At 43.5% G+C, this 15,703-nt stretch overlaps 1 protein-coding gene across 10 annotated transcripts in view; it reads right to left on the reverse strand.

The window, feature by feature from the left end:
• CPNE8 (copine 8) overlaps nt 1-15,703 on the reverse strand; it is a 172,366-nt gene that overhangs the window by 52,274 nt on the left and 104,389 nt on the right. For 4 of the 10 annotated variants that reach the window (XM_075428244.1, XM_075428251.1, XM_075428250.1 and 1 more), the window contains one exon: nt 8,467-10,390. The exons of 4 other annotated variants lie outside the window; for them this stretch is intronic. In XM_075428244.1, coding sequence (XP_075284359.1) covers nt 10,202-10,390 — 189 coding nt within the window. In that variant the 3' untranslated portion in view covers nt 8,467-10,201. 2 more of the 10 variants (XM_075428249.1, XM_075428248.1) reach the window with 2 other exon arrangements.

Here is a 15,703-nt window from a genome sequence, read left to right on the forward strand (position 1 = left end):
GCTGTCCAACCTGTTCTGAACAATTTCTAAGACAAAGATGGTGCAATTTCCCCGCGATGAACTAGAAGGTGCTTCTGTTAGTGAGGGAGGTTTGTCTATCAGCCCATACAAACCTTCCTTGATGCCAAAGATGACAACATCACCTGCCACCGCTGACCTTTGAGAACAGCTCATTAGAGCTCCCCTTGGCACAGACACACAGTAACCACCATCTCCCTGGTCTCTTGCATACGAAATGTACCCAAGTGCTTTATTTTTTTCCTCACAGGTTAAAAACCATCTGCTTTTTCTCTCTTTCAAAATTGTCTGCATCGTCCTTAAAGTGTGGTCCAGACACAGTGCCAAGCGAAGGCTTCAGCCTGGCTTCACCTGGAGCAACAATTACCTCCTTCCCCATATGAACATGACAACTATTAACATCTTCTAGGGTGATCTTTGCTTTTTATGCAGCATTCTCACAATTTGATTCATACTCTGTTTGGAGCCCAGCTGTAATCTGAAGATTATTAAGTCCAGAAATGCTGCTTATCCAGGTATTTTTCATTTCATTTGTGCTTATTTGTTTCCCTCCTGACTGCAGTATTTTCCACTATTTTTTTCCACAGCAGTTTATCTGACTGATTTCTGACCTTCCCTCCAATTTATCAAAACCAGTTTTGAATTCTAATCAGGCCTCCCAGCCTGCAACCCTGGCGAGCTGACACATGCATCGGTTTTATAAATGTAGCCTCTAATCCCTTTGTTAATTGCATTAATGACAACATTTGCCAGAAACAGCCATTAGAGACTCCCACGGAGCTCCCCTCCTTTCCTCGAGGTTTGACAACCTATTGATATTTTCCATCCCCTCCTACCCACAGAAAGCAATCAATCAAGGCTGCTCCCGTACTTTCGGGGCTTTCTGCCGGTGCCAGTGGAAGTATTTAATGGCACTGTGAGGGGGTTATTCACTCCCTTCTTCTCCGCAGAGAAGCTCCCCAGCCTGCAGTACTCTGGTGCTCAGGGACACTAGCCAGCTCGCTTCCCCCTGAACTCCCTTTGGCTGGTGATTGCATCCTGACGGCCCCCTCAGTTGCAGGCACAACGTTCAGGGCCAATCACTCTGCACACGCAGTCAATTGCTTTGATTTCACGATCAACCCGAAGCAAACCGAACTACGTCACAGCCTGTGGCACGGGGACGCACAGCCACCCAGTTATTATGACAGCCATGTTCCTCTGGAGGCCGGGCAGAACTTTTGCTCCCTGGGGCAAGGCCAGAAGCGATGGAATCGCTCAGTGCTCAGCCACAGCCCGCTGCAGCTGGGGAAGGCTGTCCCACCACCTGTGGCACAGCTGGCACTGGGAACCACGCTGCATGCTTGCGGGGCAGCTACCGCACAGCAGTCATATACAGTCAGTAGCATTGAAATATCTATAAGAACACTCAGTCACCTCAGTGCCTTAGTTTGCAAGATAAAATCATCAGGTAAGAACCCCAGTGATGAAATTTATTGTTGTCCTATGTTTGGCTGCAGGCACACACTCAGAGATGCAGTGCTCTATACCCTTTCTTTAGATGCCCAACTTGAAAACACCAGTCACCGACAGGCACTTGCACTCTAATGGCAATAAGCAGAAATGCACAATGCTGGCTTGAAACAAAACCTGAAATCATGCTGTATCCATTCAGCAGCAAAGCAGCAGTAAACCATCATGGAGCGCTGAAGAAAATTTGTATTGTTGCCATAAAGCATTCTGAAAGAAAGTAAGAGCGCACTTCATATGAAAAACGTGCTCAGTATGACTCAACCACCCAACAATGTGAACAGTCATTGTCAGTCCATCCTCAGAATATTTCTGCCACGATGGCATTACAGAATCACAGAATCACAGAATAGTAGGGGTTGGAAGGGACCTCTGTGGGTCATCTAGTCCAACCCCCCTGCCGAAGCAGGGTCACCTACAGCAGGCCGCACAGGACCCCGTCCAGGTGGGTCTTGAATATCTCCAGAGAAGGAGACTCCACAACCTCCCTGGGCAGCCTGTTCCAGTGCTCCGTCACCCTCAGAGGGAAGAAGTTCCTCCTCATGTTCAGACGGAACTTCCTGTGCCTCAGTTTGTGCCCATTGCCCCTTGTCCTGTCACTGGGCACCACTGAAAAGAGCTTGGCCCCATCCTCCTGACACCCACCCTTCAGATATTTGTAGGCATTTATAAGGTCCCCTCGCAGCCTTCTCTTCTTCAGGCTGAACAAGCCCAGTTCCCTCAACCTCTCCTCGTAGGGGAGATGCTCCAGTCCCCTCACCATCCTCGTAGCCCTCCGCTGGACTCTCTCCAGTAGCTCTTCATCTTTCTTGAGCTGGGGATCCCAGAACTGGACACAGTACTCCAGATGAGGCCTCCCCAGGGCAGTGTAGAGGGGAAGGAGAACATCCCTCGTCCTGCTGGCCACACTCTTCTTGATGCATCCCAGGATCCCATTGGCTTTCTTGGCAGCCAGGGCACACTGCTGCCTCATGGTTAACCTGTCGTCCACCAGGACACCCAGGTCCCTCTCCGCAGAGCTGCTCTCCAGCAGGTCCACCCCGAGCCTGTACTGGTGCATGAGGTTGTTCCTCCCCAGGTGCAGGACCCTGCACTTGCCTTTGTTGAACCTCATCAGGTTCCTCTCTGCCCAGCTTTCCAGCCTATCCAGGTCACGCTGAATGGCAGCACAGCCTTCTGGTGTATCTACCACACCTCCCAGTTTGGTGTCGCCAGCAAACTTGCTGAGGGTACATTCTAACTCTTCATCCAGGTCGTTGATGAAGAAGTTAAACAAGGCTGGGCCCAGTACTGACCCCTGGGGGACACCACTTGTCACCAGCCTCCAACTAGACTCAGCGCCGCTGATGACAACCCTCTGAGTTCTGCCATTCAGCCAGTTCTCTGTCCACTTCACCGACCACTCATCCAGCCCACACTTCCTCAGCTTCCCTAGGAGGATATCATGGGAGACTGTGTCGAAAGCTTTGCTGAAGTCAAGGTAGACAACATCCACGGCTCTCCCTTCGTCTACCCAGCCAGTCATGTCATCGTAGAAAGCTATCAGATTGGTCAGGCATGATTTCCCTTTGGTGAATCCATGCTGACTACTCCTGATAACCTTCTTTTCTTCCACTTGCTTCATGATGGCCTCCAGGATAAGCTGCTCCATCACCTTACCCGGGATGGAGGTGAGGCTGACCGGCCTGTAGTTCCCTGGGTCCTCCTTCTTGCCCTTTTTGAAGATTGGAGTGACATTGGCCTTTCTCCAGTCCTCGGGCACCTCTCCTGTCCTCCAGGACCTCTCAAAGATGATGGAGAGTGGCTCAGCAATGACATCTGCCAGCTCCCTCAGCACTCGTGGGTGCATTCCATCGGGGCCCATGGATTTGTGGACATCCAGATCACTTAAGTGATCCCTCACACAGTCCTCCTCGACCAAGGGAAAGTCATCCTCTTTGTAGGCTTCTTCTTTTACCTCCGGGGCTTGGGATTCCTGAGGGCCAGTCTTAGCACTGAAGACTGAAGCAAAGAAGGCATTCAGTAGCTCTGCCTTCTCTGTATCCTCCGTCACCAGGACACCCGCCTCATTCAGCAGCGGCCCCACGTTGTCCCTAGCCTTCCTTTTGCTGCTGATGTAGTTGAAGAAGCCCTTCTTGTTGTTTTTGACATCCCTTGCCAGCTTCAATTCCAGGTGAGCCTTGGCCTTCATTGTCGCATCCCTGCATGCTCTCACTACGTTTCTGTACTCTTCCCAAGTGGCCTGCCCCTCTTTCCACATTCCATGGACCTTTCTCTTCTGCCTGATCTCCGCTAGAAGCTCCTTGTTTAACCATGCAGGTCTCCTGCCTCCTTTGCTAAATTTCTTTCTCAGGGGGATGCATTGCTCCTGTGCATGGAAGAAGTGTTGTTTAAAGAGCGACCAGCACTCATGGACCCCCCTGCCTTCGAGAGCCCTGGCCCACGGGATTCCTCCCAGTAGCTCCTTGAAGAGGGCAAAGTCAGCCCTCCTGAGGTCCAGGGTTTTGATCCTGCTTATCGCCCTGCTTCCTCCACGCAGGATCCTGAACTCAACCATTTCATGGTCACTGCAGCCGAGTCCACCTCCAACCTTCACATCCTCCACCAGTCCCTCCTTGTTTGTTAACACGAGGTCCAGCAGCGCACCTTTCCTTGTTGGTTCCTCCACCACTTGCATCAGAAAGTTATCATCAATGCTCTGTAGGAACCTCCTGGATTGCGCCTGCCTAGCTGTATGGTCTTCCCAGCTGATGTCAGGGTGGTTGAAGTCCCCCATGAGAACCAGGGCCTGTGACTGTGAGGCTGCTTGCAGCTGCCTGTAGAAGGCCTCATCAACCTCCTCCTCCTGGTCAGGTGGCCTGTAGTATACACCCACCATAATGTCACCCGTGTGAGCCTGTCCCTTAATTCTAACCCACAAGCTTTCAACTCGTTCCTCATTTGCCCCCAGGCCAAGCTCAATGCATTCCAGTTGCTCCCTCACATATAGAGCAACTCCCCCTCCTCTCCTTGTTGGTCTGTCTTTCCCAAAGAGTCTGTAGCCATCTATGACAGCATGCCAGTCATGCGAGTTGTCCCACCACGTTTCTGTGATGGCGACCAAGTCGTAGCCGTCCTGCTGTATAATGGCTTCCAGCTCCTCCTGTTTATTGCCCATGCTACGTGCATTGGTGTAAACACACTTGAGCTGGGCTGTCAGTCTCACCCCTGGCCTTGGCACTCCAAGCCTAGGCTCATCCCTAGTGAGCTGGGCAATATCCCCTTCCCCCTTCGAACCTAGTTTAAAGCCCTCTCAATGAGCCTCGCCAGCTCGTGGCCAAGAATTCTTTTTCCCCTTTGTGATAGCTGAGTTCCACTTGTTGCCAGCAGGCCCGGTGCTGTGTACACCTCCCCATGATCAAAGAAGCCAACCTGCTCCCTGACATGCATTCACATCAGTAGGGCTTGTCCTGGTCTCACGCAGTGACCCTTGCTGTGGTATTTCACCGTGGTCATAAAAACCAGTTAGAGACAACCTCTGGCACTGAGGCCAACCCCACGGCAACCTTCCCTGATCATTAGCCCAACTTGTTCCAACAGTCCTTGGCGACCTAACAGTCCCCTGTGATATTTTCCCAGTTGTCCCACATCTTATTTGAAGCTTCAAAACTGGACCTGGTACACTATCTGAGGCCTTACTATTTTGAGAACAATGAAAGGATTATCTCAGGTGGCCTGTATTTAAAACTTCTACTTAGACGCCTTTCCCTCAGTGTCTATTGTGAGATTCAGACACTGTTTTGCAGAATTGCTGCATAGCGAGAAACTACTGCAACTGTGTAGTAGGGTTTTGTTACTCAATCATAGAATGGTTTGGGTTGGAAGGGACCTTACAGATCATCTGATTCCAGCCCCCCTGCCATGGGCAGAGACACCTTCCACCAGACCGGGTTCCTCAAAGCCCCATCCAGCCTGGCCTTGAACACTGCCAGGGAGGGGGCAGCCACAGCTTCTCTGGGCAACCTGTGCCAGGACCTCACCACCATCACAGTGAAGAATTTCTTCCTGCTATCTAATCTAAACCTATCCTCTTCCAGCTGGAAGCCATTCCCCCTTGTCCTATGGCTACATGCCCTTGGAAAAAGTCTCTCTCCAGCTTCCTTGCAGGCCCCTTTCAGCTCCTGGAAGGCCACAATAAGGTCTCCCCACAGCCTTCTCTTCCCCAGGCTGAACAGCCCCAGCTCTCTCAGCCTTTCCTCAGAGGAGAGGTGTTCCATCCCTCTGATCATTTTTGTGGCCTCCTCTGGCCCCGCTCTATCAGGTCCGTGTCTTTCCTGTGCTGAGGGCTCCAGAGCTGGATGCACGACACCAGGTGGGCTCTCACTAGAGCAGAGCAGAGGGACAGAATCCCCTCCCTCGACCTGCTGGCCACGCTTCTCTTGATGCAGCCCAGGACGCAGTTGGCCTTCTGGGCTATGAGTGCACACTGCCAGGTCAGCCACCACCCCCAAGTCCTTATGCTCAGGGCTGCTCTCTAGCCATCCTCCGCCCAGCCTCTATTTGTGCTTGGGATTGCCCCAACCCAGGTGCACGACCTTGCACTTGACCTTGTTGAACTTCATGAGGCTCACAGGCCCACCTCTCCAGCCTGTCCAGGTCCGTCTGCATGGCCTTCCTTTCCTTGAGCATGTCAGCCGCCCACACAGCCTGGCGTCATCAGCAAACTTACCGAGGGTGCGCTCAATCCCACTGCCTACATCATCAACTCTTACCTTCAGTACTCTTAAGTATTTGCACTGATTGACTTTGCTCCTCTTTCAGCTATTTTTTCTAATTCATAATAATAATTTCCAGTTTTAATGCCATCTTTGAAGTGATTAAGCTATCTCCAGTCAATACAATCTGCTAATTTAATAATAATCTTTCCTACATTGTCATCAATGGAAATGACTGAATAACACCAAAAGCAATACAGGCTCCTATGGAACATCAATTGCTGTATTTTTCCAGCTTGATGAAGAAAGACTGATAGCATTTTTCTGAACAGTCTAACCAGGCTTGTAGTATTTCATAACACTCCAGATTATCTCCTCCTTTATCTCCTGCTTTGCTTCTTAAATGTCACGTTAAAGCAGCTGGTTTTCTCTTTTATCCTGGAGCTCATTATTTTGCTTGTCAAGCAAATTGTTTCAAAAGTATGTATTATTAACAAATTTTTATTGAGACATGTAAACCTAGGTCTAGATTTTTTTTAATTGACTATTTAATTCAATGATTACCCTCTTCTGCAAAGCCTGAAGGAAAAAAAAAAACATTAAGCATATCAGTTTTCCCTAGATTTACTATTTGCTCTTTCTTTTGTTAAATAATGGAGTCAACTTTCCTTCCCTTTCTAGTACGGGTTTTACTACGCTTTAGCAGTGGTAATTATTTTGTGGTTTTCTGTACTTTTTCATGCATATCTGAGCTATCTTTTACATTTATCTATAGCAATGTATCCTCCTTTTCTATTCTTGTTGACTTTTCTGTTTAAAGAACTTCCTATATGACCGTAATAGTCTCTTACTCTGCTCCCTGGTTTCCCACCGCATAATTTGTCTTATGTGCCCTTTTATTAGTTCTCAAAGATGATAATTATTTATCATTCTGATTGTTTCAGCCATTTTGTAAAGTATTCTGGAGTGAATTTCATCTGTCCCTACTTCGTCGAGAATTGCCAGTGTTTCAAAATGCGCCTTTGCAGAGAACGCCTGCTCTCCCCAACTTGCAGGAGACCCTCTCCTTCAGATACCTCCTGGGGGATCACACCTGACAAACCTTCCTGCGCATGGAACTAAGCCGATTCAAAGTCCACCTACACTCTATTGTATAGGTTGCCATCTTTGCCTAAAACTACAAAATTCTGTTTTGTAACAAAGATCAAACCCCCTTCTTCTTCCAGTTTAGCAAATGGTTCCTCACTAGTCAGAATCAAACCTAAAGCAGCCACTCCCCAATTATGTGCGCCACGAGACAGAGTCCTTCCTCCTTTGTAGGAACATTTGTGCAGTTTGCACCCTCCAGTAGCATTTTATGCGTGTACCACAAAGAAAACATCTGTTCAGAGATGGATACCAAGGGAAGCCTTTCAGGGCAACTAATCTGACACCTAACACATCACATTTTACCTTTCTCAAACATAAATACTCCCTGCTGCTCTCCAGTCATAGAAAATCATCGAGTTTTGGTAGCAGTTAGCATTTCTTGGGAAGGAATATGAGTTTTGGGCTCTGTTATTCTTAAGAATAAATCCAGAAGCACGGCTTCATACGGTATTTTGAAGAAATTCAAGTTCTGTCTCATCTTTAATATGGGAATGACTGAGGCTACTATGTGAGTCTACATAATGATTCTCGTGCACATTACAGAATCAACACGTCAAACGTATAGGGAATGTCATAAGTCTGACAAAAGTCCCCTTTTCCTACTGGAATACTTAGTCCACTGATGACATCTATTTCTTTCTACTAAATGTGCTAGATTTAGAATCCAGTACCAAACAGAAGAAGAAAACAGCAGTGCAGAATAGAATAGGCTGGTACTTCAGCTGGATCGAAAAAATAATTTTGATTATAAGTTCTTTGACTTGGTAAATTTTTTGTTAAATTAGTTTTGAGACTAATATTTGGATTCATAATAGGTGCTGGTTAAATGAGAGCTAATAAACTTACTCTAAACTGAGTAAAAGAAGTTTGTAGTTTTGGCCTTAGAATGAAAACCTGTTAAATACATGGGCCACTAGGAACCAATACAAACGTCAGCATAAAGATTTGTCTAACCAAATGAAACAACAGAAATAGAATATTAATTCAGTTATTTCTAAAGTGCCAACACTGTAAGTAGAAAAAATAAACGCAGAAGATGGAAGGAGAGCACCACTACCATTCTGTACATTTTAAATTATTCTTTATGATGCACTTTCATCAAAATTTGTAGTTGCCAGGTATCAAATGTCATTCATGCAACATCAATCCACTAAGAAGTACATATTTAGGTGATAAAATTAAAGACCATATTTATGTAAAAACTGCTTTGAAATAAAAATAAAACAATATTTATTTTTACAAAAAAAAATCTTTTTTTCTTCTTTTTACTAACAGAATAATTATCTGGAAAAAGTAATTTCCCACATGAGATAAAGGAAGCTAAATATATTTAAAAATGGAAGATTCTTCATTTACATAGTTATATGCCATTAATATTGAAGATATGCTTTCTGGCAAAAAACTTCTCATGCTTAAAAAACGCACCTTAGTTTTATACTGTACATTACAACATACAGTAGTAAGAAACAGAAGTAGTAAACAGGTTATATGCAAAGAAAAAAGTTACATTACAAGACAGTTACAGCTATGACACAAAAAATTAAAATGTTCAGTTTTAACAGTATTTAAAGGCAATTCACAATCATTTCAGGAGTTTTGTGAAATTTAAGGCCATTAGTTCTAAGTAAAATGTATCTGACAAATTCACAAAACCGTGTATTTTGTAAAAACTGTACATGCAAAACCATTTTATAATTATATATGAACAGGCATATAATAAAATTTTTGGGGTAGTTCCGTACACAAAATTGTGCACAAAGAAACACGGTTGTGCAATTTTTAAACCAGTTAACATTATCATTCATGCACCCTGAATGGAAACGTGATTAAATGACAATATTAAACCCAAATATTAAGAGCCAGCATCCCTTTGAATGGGCAATCTAGACAAAAAAAGTTTAAATTTTAAATTAAGTTTAAAATGGTCCATTATAAAACATCTGCTATAATCACACCAAAAGACCTCTCTGAGGCAAACTTTCCAGTGCTTTAAGGAATGCATGATAAGATTTAATGAGCTCAGTGAGTCAACTATAAAACTCTGATAGTTCTGATTTGAGGTAATTTTCTTTAATTACTTACAGCAAGTAACTCTTCTAGTTTGCTTCGGTAATTTGTTTAAAAAACTGTGAACCTAGGTAAACTAAGAAATTAGAGAATCTCTGAAAAAATACCCATACCTCCCCCTCAAAGTTTGGAGTTAGTCATAAGTCATATGGAATTACATTATTCACATTTTAGGAGTTTATTCTCAAACTGTGAGATGAACGGATTGCTGAGCACTGATTGAAGCAATTCAGGGATTGGAAAACACGTATGGATTTGTCCCTTTCTTAGCTTTCATTTGTATTTGTCTGGACAAACATTCAAAGAGATATTGCTTCTCTTGTTATCTTGTGACAAACTATTGCAAGCTAGAAGACATGTGAGTCAATATTCCAAACTTTTATTCTTAAGAATAGTTATAAAAGTACTGAAATTTAAAAATAGTAACATGTAAACATTGATACAGAGTAATCGCATTCCTATACATTTATATACACACAGTATTCCGAGAGGACAAGATCTTCTGAGTTGAAATCCTGACTTGTGCTTTCCCCTCCAATAAATAGATCAAAAAGTAGGGATTTTTGTCAAAAAAAAAAAAAAAAGACTTAAGAGAGAACATCAACATTTTGCTCCTAGCATTTAAAAGCTTTCCAGTTGCTCATGCAACCATAGGAGAATTTTGGTATATGAAGAGAATTTTTCTAGCTCTGAAAAGCTTTCAGAAGCTACTGCTGCATCCAGAGACTCTTGACTCGTGACAAGTGCTCAGCACTTCGGAGCAGTCATATCTGAGTCTGCAGCACGTGAATCGGGGGTGTATAGGGCGGAGGTGCAGGTGATGGCTTTATTCCCCTAACTCTCATGTAGGACAAAAACTGCTCGGGGATCTCAGCTAAAACATCCTTGGCAAGTCTCGCCATGCTTAACACGTGGTTTCCACTTCTATCAATGTAATCTCGGAACGGCACAAACTACAACACAAGAGAGATATTCACACCAGTCATTATGCAGACACAGAATACACTTTACAACATCAAAACAAGAAAGTTTTATCTAGGGAGTTAGAGTACGTGAATATGCTACCTTACATGTTTTACATAAACATACACATATTTTGTATTTCATATATATACATTGCATCTCAATTTTTAAAAATCTGTCTTCTAATAGAAGCAGTGCCACGCCTTCACTTGGGTGAAGTTCTTCACACAACCCGCAGCTAGCTCAGCTTGCTAATTACGTTGTTTCATTGATATACTTGGTTTATCTCTCAGCCCTTTTCATACAAGCAGGTAATCCTGTCTCAGAAGCTATTCTTCGCTTACATTTGCCGCTCGTGGGGCTCTCCTACCAGACTGCCTCTGCTCTGGCAGTTTGTGAACAGAATTTTTGCCATCTGAAGTGAACAAAACAGAAAGGATGACTATATTCTTGACCATTTTAGATACACCAGAAGGCTGTGCTGGCATTCAGCGTGACCTGGACAGGCTGGAAAGTTGGGCAGAGAGGAACCTGATGAGGTTCAACAAGGGCAAATGCAGGGTCCTGCACCTGGGAAGGAACAAACCCATGCATCAGTACAGGCTTGGGGTGGACCTGCTGGAGAGCAGCTCTGCAGAGAGGGACCTGTGTGTCCTGGTGGACGACAGGTTAACCATGAGGCAGCAGTGTGCCCTGGCGGCCAAGAAGGCCAATGGGATCCTGGGGTGCATCAAGAGGAGTGTGGCCAGCAGGTCAAGGGAGGTTCTCCTTCCCCTCTACACTGCCCTAGTGAGGCCTCATCTGGAGTACTGTGTCCAGTTCTGGGATCCCCAGCTCAAGAAAGATGAAGAGCTGCTGGAGAGAGTCCAGCAGAAGGCTACAAGAATAATGAGGAGACTGGAGCATCTCTCCTACGAGGAGAGGCTGAGGGAGCTGGGCTTGTTCAGCCTGAAGAAGAGAAGGCTGCGAGGGGACCTAATATATACTTACAAATATCTGAAGGGTGGGTGTCAGGAGGATGGGGCCAAGCTCTTTTCAGTAGTGCCCAGGGACAGGACAAGGGGCAATGGGCACAAACTGAGGCACAGGAAGTTCCGTCTGAACACAAGGAAGAACTTCTTCCCTCTGCGGGTGACGGAGCACTGGAACAGGCTGCCCAGGGAGGTTGTGGAGTCTCCTTCTCTGGAGATATTCAAGACCTGCCTGGACAAGGTCCTCTACAGCTTATTGTAGGTGACCCTGCTTCAGCAGGAGGGTTGGACTAGATGACCCACAGAGGTCCCTTCCAAACCCTACCATTCTGTGATTCTGTGATTTTGCATTACACCTAGTAGAACAATGAACCACCTGAACACCTTTTACACGATACTAGCAAATGCACAAAGAATCTAAGCAGAGACGACTGCATTATAAAAAGTACTTGTTACGTGATACCCAGATCTGCAACACCTAAGAAGTTCGTTACCCAGCTCTGGCTTGGATTTCATAATAAGTAATGAGATGCTTGTGCTACTGGTATAGAAAACAGAAACAATCTAGGCTCCTTGATTTTGATTCAGAACAGACAACATGCAGAGACGCAGTGGGTTGAGCTAGCTAATAAGCTATGCCAAAGGGAAGGCTGAACTGAAATTCTGCTTCTCGCTCAGATTTTGTAGCCTATCTCAAGGCAACAGCTGGGTGACTTTTCAACATCGGGATTCAATGTCCAAAGCTACTTCTGGTAATGATATGCTAGGCTATGCTACGCTGGAATTCAAAGCCTAATGGTGCCTTTTACCCCTCAACTAGGGAAGATTTAATTGTTAACTGTTGTACTCCAGGATAAAACTGAAACTGATTGAGAAGTCAGACCCACAGGCCTCTCATCTCCTGGCTGAACTCTAAAATCTGAAGACTCTTTTGCCCATTATACCAACCAGACAAATTTTGCTTTCTTGGATGCACGTCAACCAAGGCAAGAGATTAAATTCCACTTCTCTAAAAAGCACCGAAGTTTCAAGATTTAGGGGAACGCTGAATTACAGCGAGAGCTTAGCCTACATTGTATTTCTGAGATCCTGAGAGAGACAGAAATAAACAAAAGAAATCTACTAAATACATTAAACAAATAAAAAACTCTCGGGGAAAAAAACCCCACCAACCAAAACCAAAGACAAATTTCAGCAATAAGGAACTTGAACTTAGTGAAATCATTTTTACAAGAATTTTGGAAAGCAATTCTCGCCCAGGACTTACAAAACCTATCTAATCTCCTACTAAAACATGTTTAGAATTCAAGTAAGAGACAACTCTTTGCATAAGTCTCCTGAAAAGGATCTCAGATTGCCAGAAAAAAGGCTTCTAGCCTAAGTATTTGAACTATGATGAATTCAGCTGAAACCTGTCACCAAATTAAGCATAAACAGCTATTGATGAGGGCTCTTCCCCAGGAAGCAGCAGATCTGCAATTTCTTAGAATATGATGGCTTAGTCACAGAATTGTTGAAGCTAGAAGTGACCACCAGAGATCCTTTAGTCCAGCCTTACTGCTCATGCAGAACCAGCTAGCACAGGCTGCTGTAGTCAACAGGAGCACAAGAGCAGTCAGCAAGACTATTCCATGAAAGCAGCCTTTATTCCTTTACCTCTTCATTGTTTTGTGTCCAAGTATGTATCAGGCATTAGGGCAGGAGAATAACAGGCAACAAGGAACCTGATTTTAGGATATTAAGCCAGAAAGCAAGGTATCCTCAGTTCCATAATTAGCTGTCTTAACTATTTCTGTGTTTATTCAGTAACTCTTCAATACAAGAGACAAGCATATACTGTGACATCTGCTAGTACTGACTTCTCCGTTTCAAAAAAAAAGCTCTAGCAGTTTTCAGAAGGCAGCCCAGCACTGCCCTGTTTCAAGCGGTTGTTCCTTCTTAAACTCCATCAGCTTTTCTGTAAGAAAATGTTTGACTCTCCCCAGAAGCACAAAGTTAGAAGAATAACAAAGCAAAACAAACCAAGCATCTCTATAGCCTGCTGGTTTACACGTTCAGCGGGGAAGGGATAAGCTTGGTGTTCATTTCCCACTCACGTGGTTATTAATTTTCTATCGCAATGCCAGTCTTACGTAAACAGCACATGCAGTCTGAGTTAAAGAACAAAATGTGTCCCACCCCAAGAGATCACCTTACCCATTAGTCTGCAGACACGAAAACTCAGACCCGAGTTCTGCAGCAAAGGGAGCCTATTTCAAAAGCGTAATTGTTGAAATGCAATTATACAATATAGATGGCCAGAATTAGTTCTCCCTCTCCTCACAGTACAGAGATATCGGAGGAGCGGGAGGAACTACGGATAGATAAGTATCCACATCCACACAGACACACACGGACAGCTGGCAATGACAGCAGGGCCTAGAGCTAAAATGCAGAAGCAGCAGGGGTGGCAGAGGAAGAGAATGAAAGATGGAAGAAAAACCAAAGGGAAACTGATGGAATGCAAAATGCCTTTTCTATAGTTTGAGAGTTTAAATTCAAAGGCTAATATACAAAATTTTCAAGAGAAACAATAGGTTCATTACTACAAGTAAGTATTTTCCAAAAACTTCTTAAATAGAAAAAGGATAACAAAGGAGCAGATACGAAATAAAATGTGGAAAACTAGTACACATCTAATACAGAGACCCTACAATACATCCATATACTAGTGAGGTGGGGAAAATGAAGGTCATGTCTTTACATGAATTGCAGTCAGTAGTAAATACAATCGACACAGTGACACACCGAAAGCAGGCAAATTTTTCCTGCACTAATTTAATTATTTCACAATATCGACTGTTAAAATTATCAGCTAATTTCACTCGCTAATTTTAACTAACCTAATGTGCAAAAAACTTTTTATATTTGAGTAGTTAATTATATAAAAGCAAGCCAATTTTATCCTGCCAGATACAAAATAAAGGTCATACCAAACCTAAAGGGTTTGACATTATCCCTTTTTATTTATTTAGCTAGCCTATAATGTATTTCTTAGTATTTAGATAGATAAAGAACACAAAATAATACTGCCTTCAGGTAATTCAACGTGGCTTGGGGCAAAGTTCTGACTGAAATATGTTAATAGTAAATAAATGTTTTATTACATTTCTGATATGCAATGAATTCTAAAAAAATATTGCATATTATTTTTTATTTCTCAGCAGAAACTAGAGTATTTCTGATGCACAGCATTTTCACAAATCTTGTTTATAACATTTGAAGAACTCTATCCATTCATGCTCTTTGAATGTAAAACCAGAAGCTTTTGGAGCTGCTGTTATTTGGAGAAATTATGTATAATTACATTGCATACATTTAAACACATTTAAATATAAGAGCAATGCATGCCAGAGACATCTGAATTAGCTTTAAAAAAATCTGACATGGCATAGGGCTCTGCAGAAATACTAGTTTGGGGTCCAGAAAAGTTACAGTTCTGCATATATAAATGAAAAAAAAAAATACACATTCCAAAGTTTATCAGATGCAATATGACCATTATTATTAAAACATTATTACCTGCCATATAAGCTATTAGTATAGCTCAGTTATTCCATATATATATGTATTTTACTAACCAACAATAATATAAAAATCCAGCCTGGCTTGGAGAGAAATAAGATAAAATAAGCAAGAAGAAAAATAAGTGAAAACTACAAATTTTGACAAATAGGAGGAATAAAGGGAGAAGAAGAAATGGCAGATCTAAAGTAAAGTTTGAACCTGAGGATGCCTGCCAGTGTTTAAGTGGCGTTTGGACAATGCCCTTAATAACACGCTTTAGCTTTTGGTCAGCCCTGAAGGGGTCAGGCAGTTGGACTAGATGACCGTTGTAGGTCCCTTCCAACTGCAATATTCTATTTCATAAATGTATTCAGACACTCCCAGGAAAATATGCCTTCCATAAAAGACTTAGTTTTAGACAGATATAATTCTTTCTATAGTCATCGGATCCATCCAATTTTTCAGTAGTTTGCTGCTTTTCAAATGTTAAATTCTTTAATACTTTATTTTGCAAGCAAGTGTGCTGAGCCATCAAATGTCTTTCTCTTTGTTTCGTTCCACTTTAGTATCCCATTAAAATAAAAAATGAATAGCTAGTTGAATTTATTTGACCAAGAAAGTAACAATGAAATGAAGTTTCTCCAGGGGGGTAGGTAATCAGGAGGCAAGATGAGGTGCCTGGAGCATGGATGAAGTACATAGTTAGGACAATCTGTGGAATTCTAGAAATCCGCAGCGCTGAGGGGAAGGGGGATTTTGCTGGGTGCGTATGTGCATGCAAAACTG

This window comes from Opisthocomus hoazin, chromosome 8 (assembly GCF_030867145.1).
Source record: "Opisthocomus hoazin isolate bOpiHoa1 chromosome 8, bOpiHoa1.hap1, whole genome shotgun sequence".
Lineage (NCBI taxonomy): Eukaryota > Metazoa > Chordata > Aves > Opisthocomiformes > Opisthocomidae > Opisthocomus > Opisthocomus hoazin.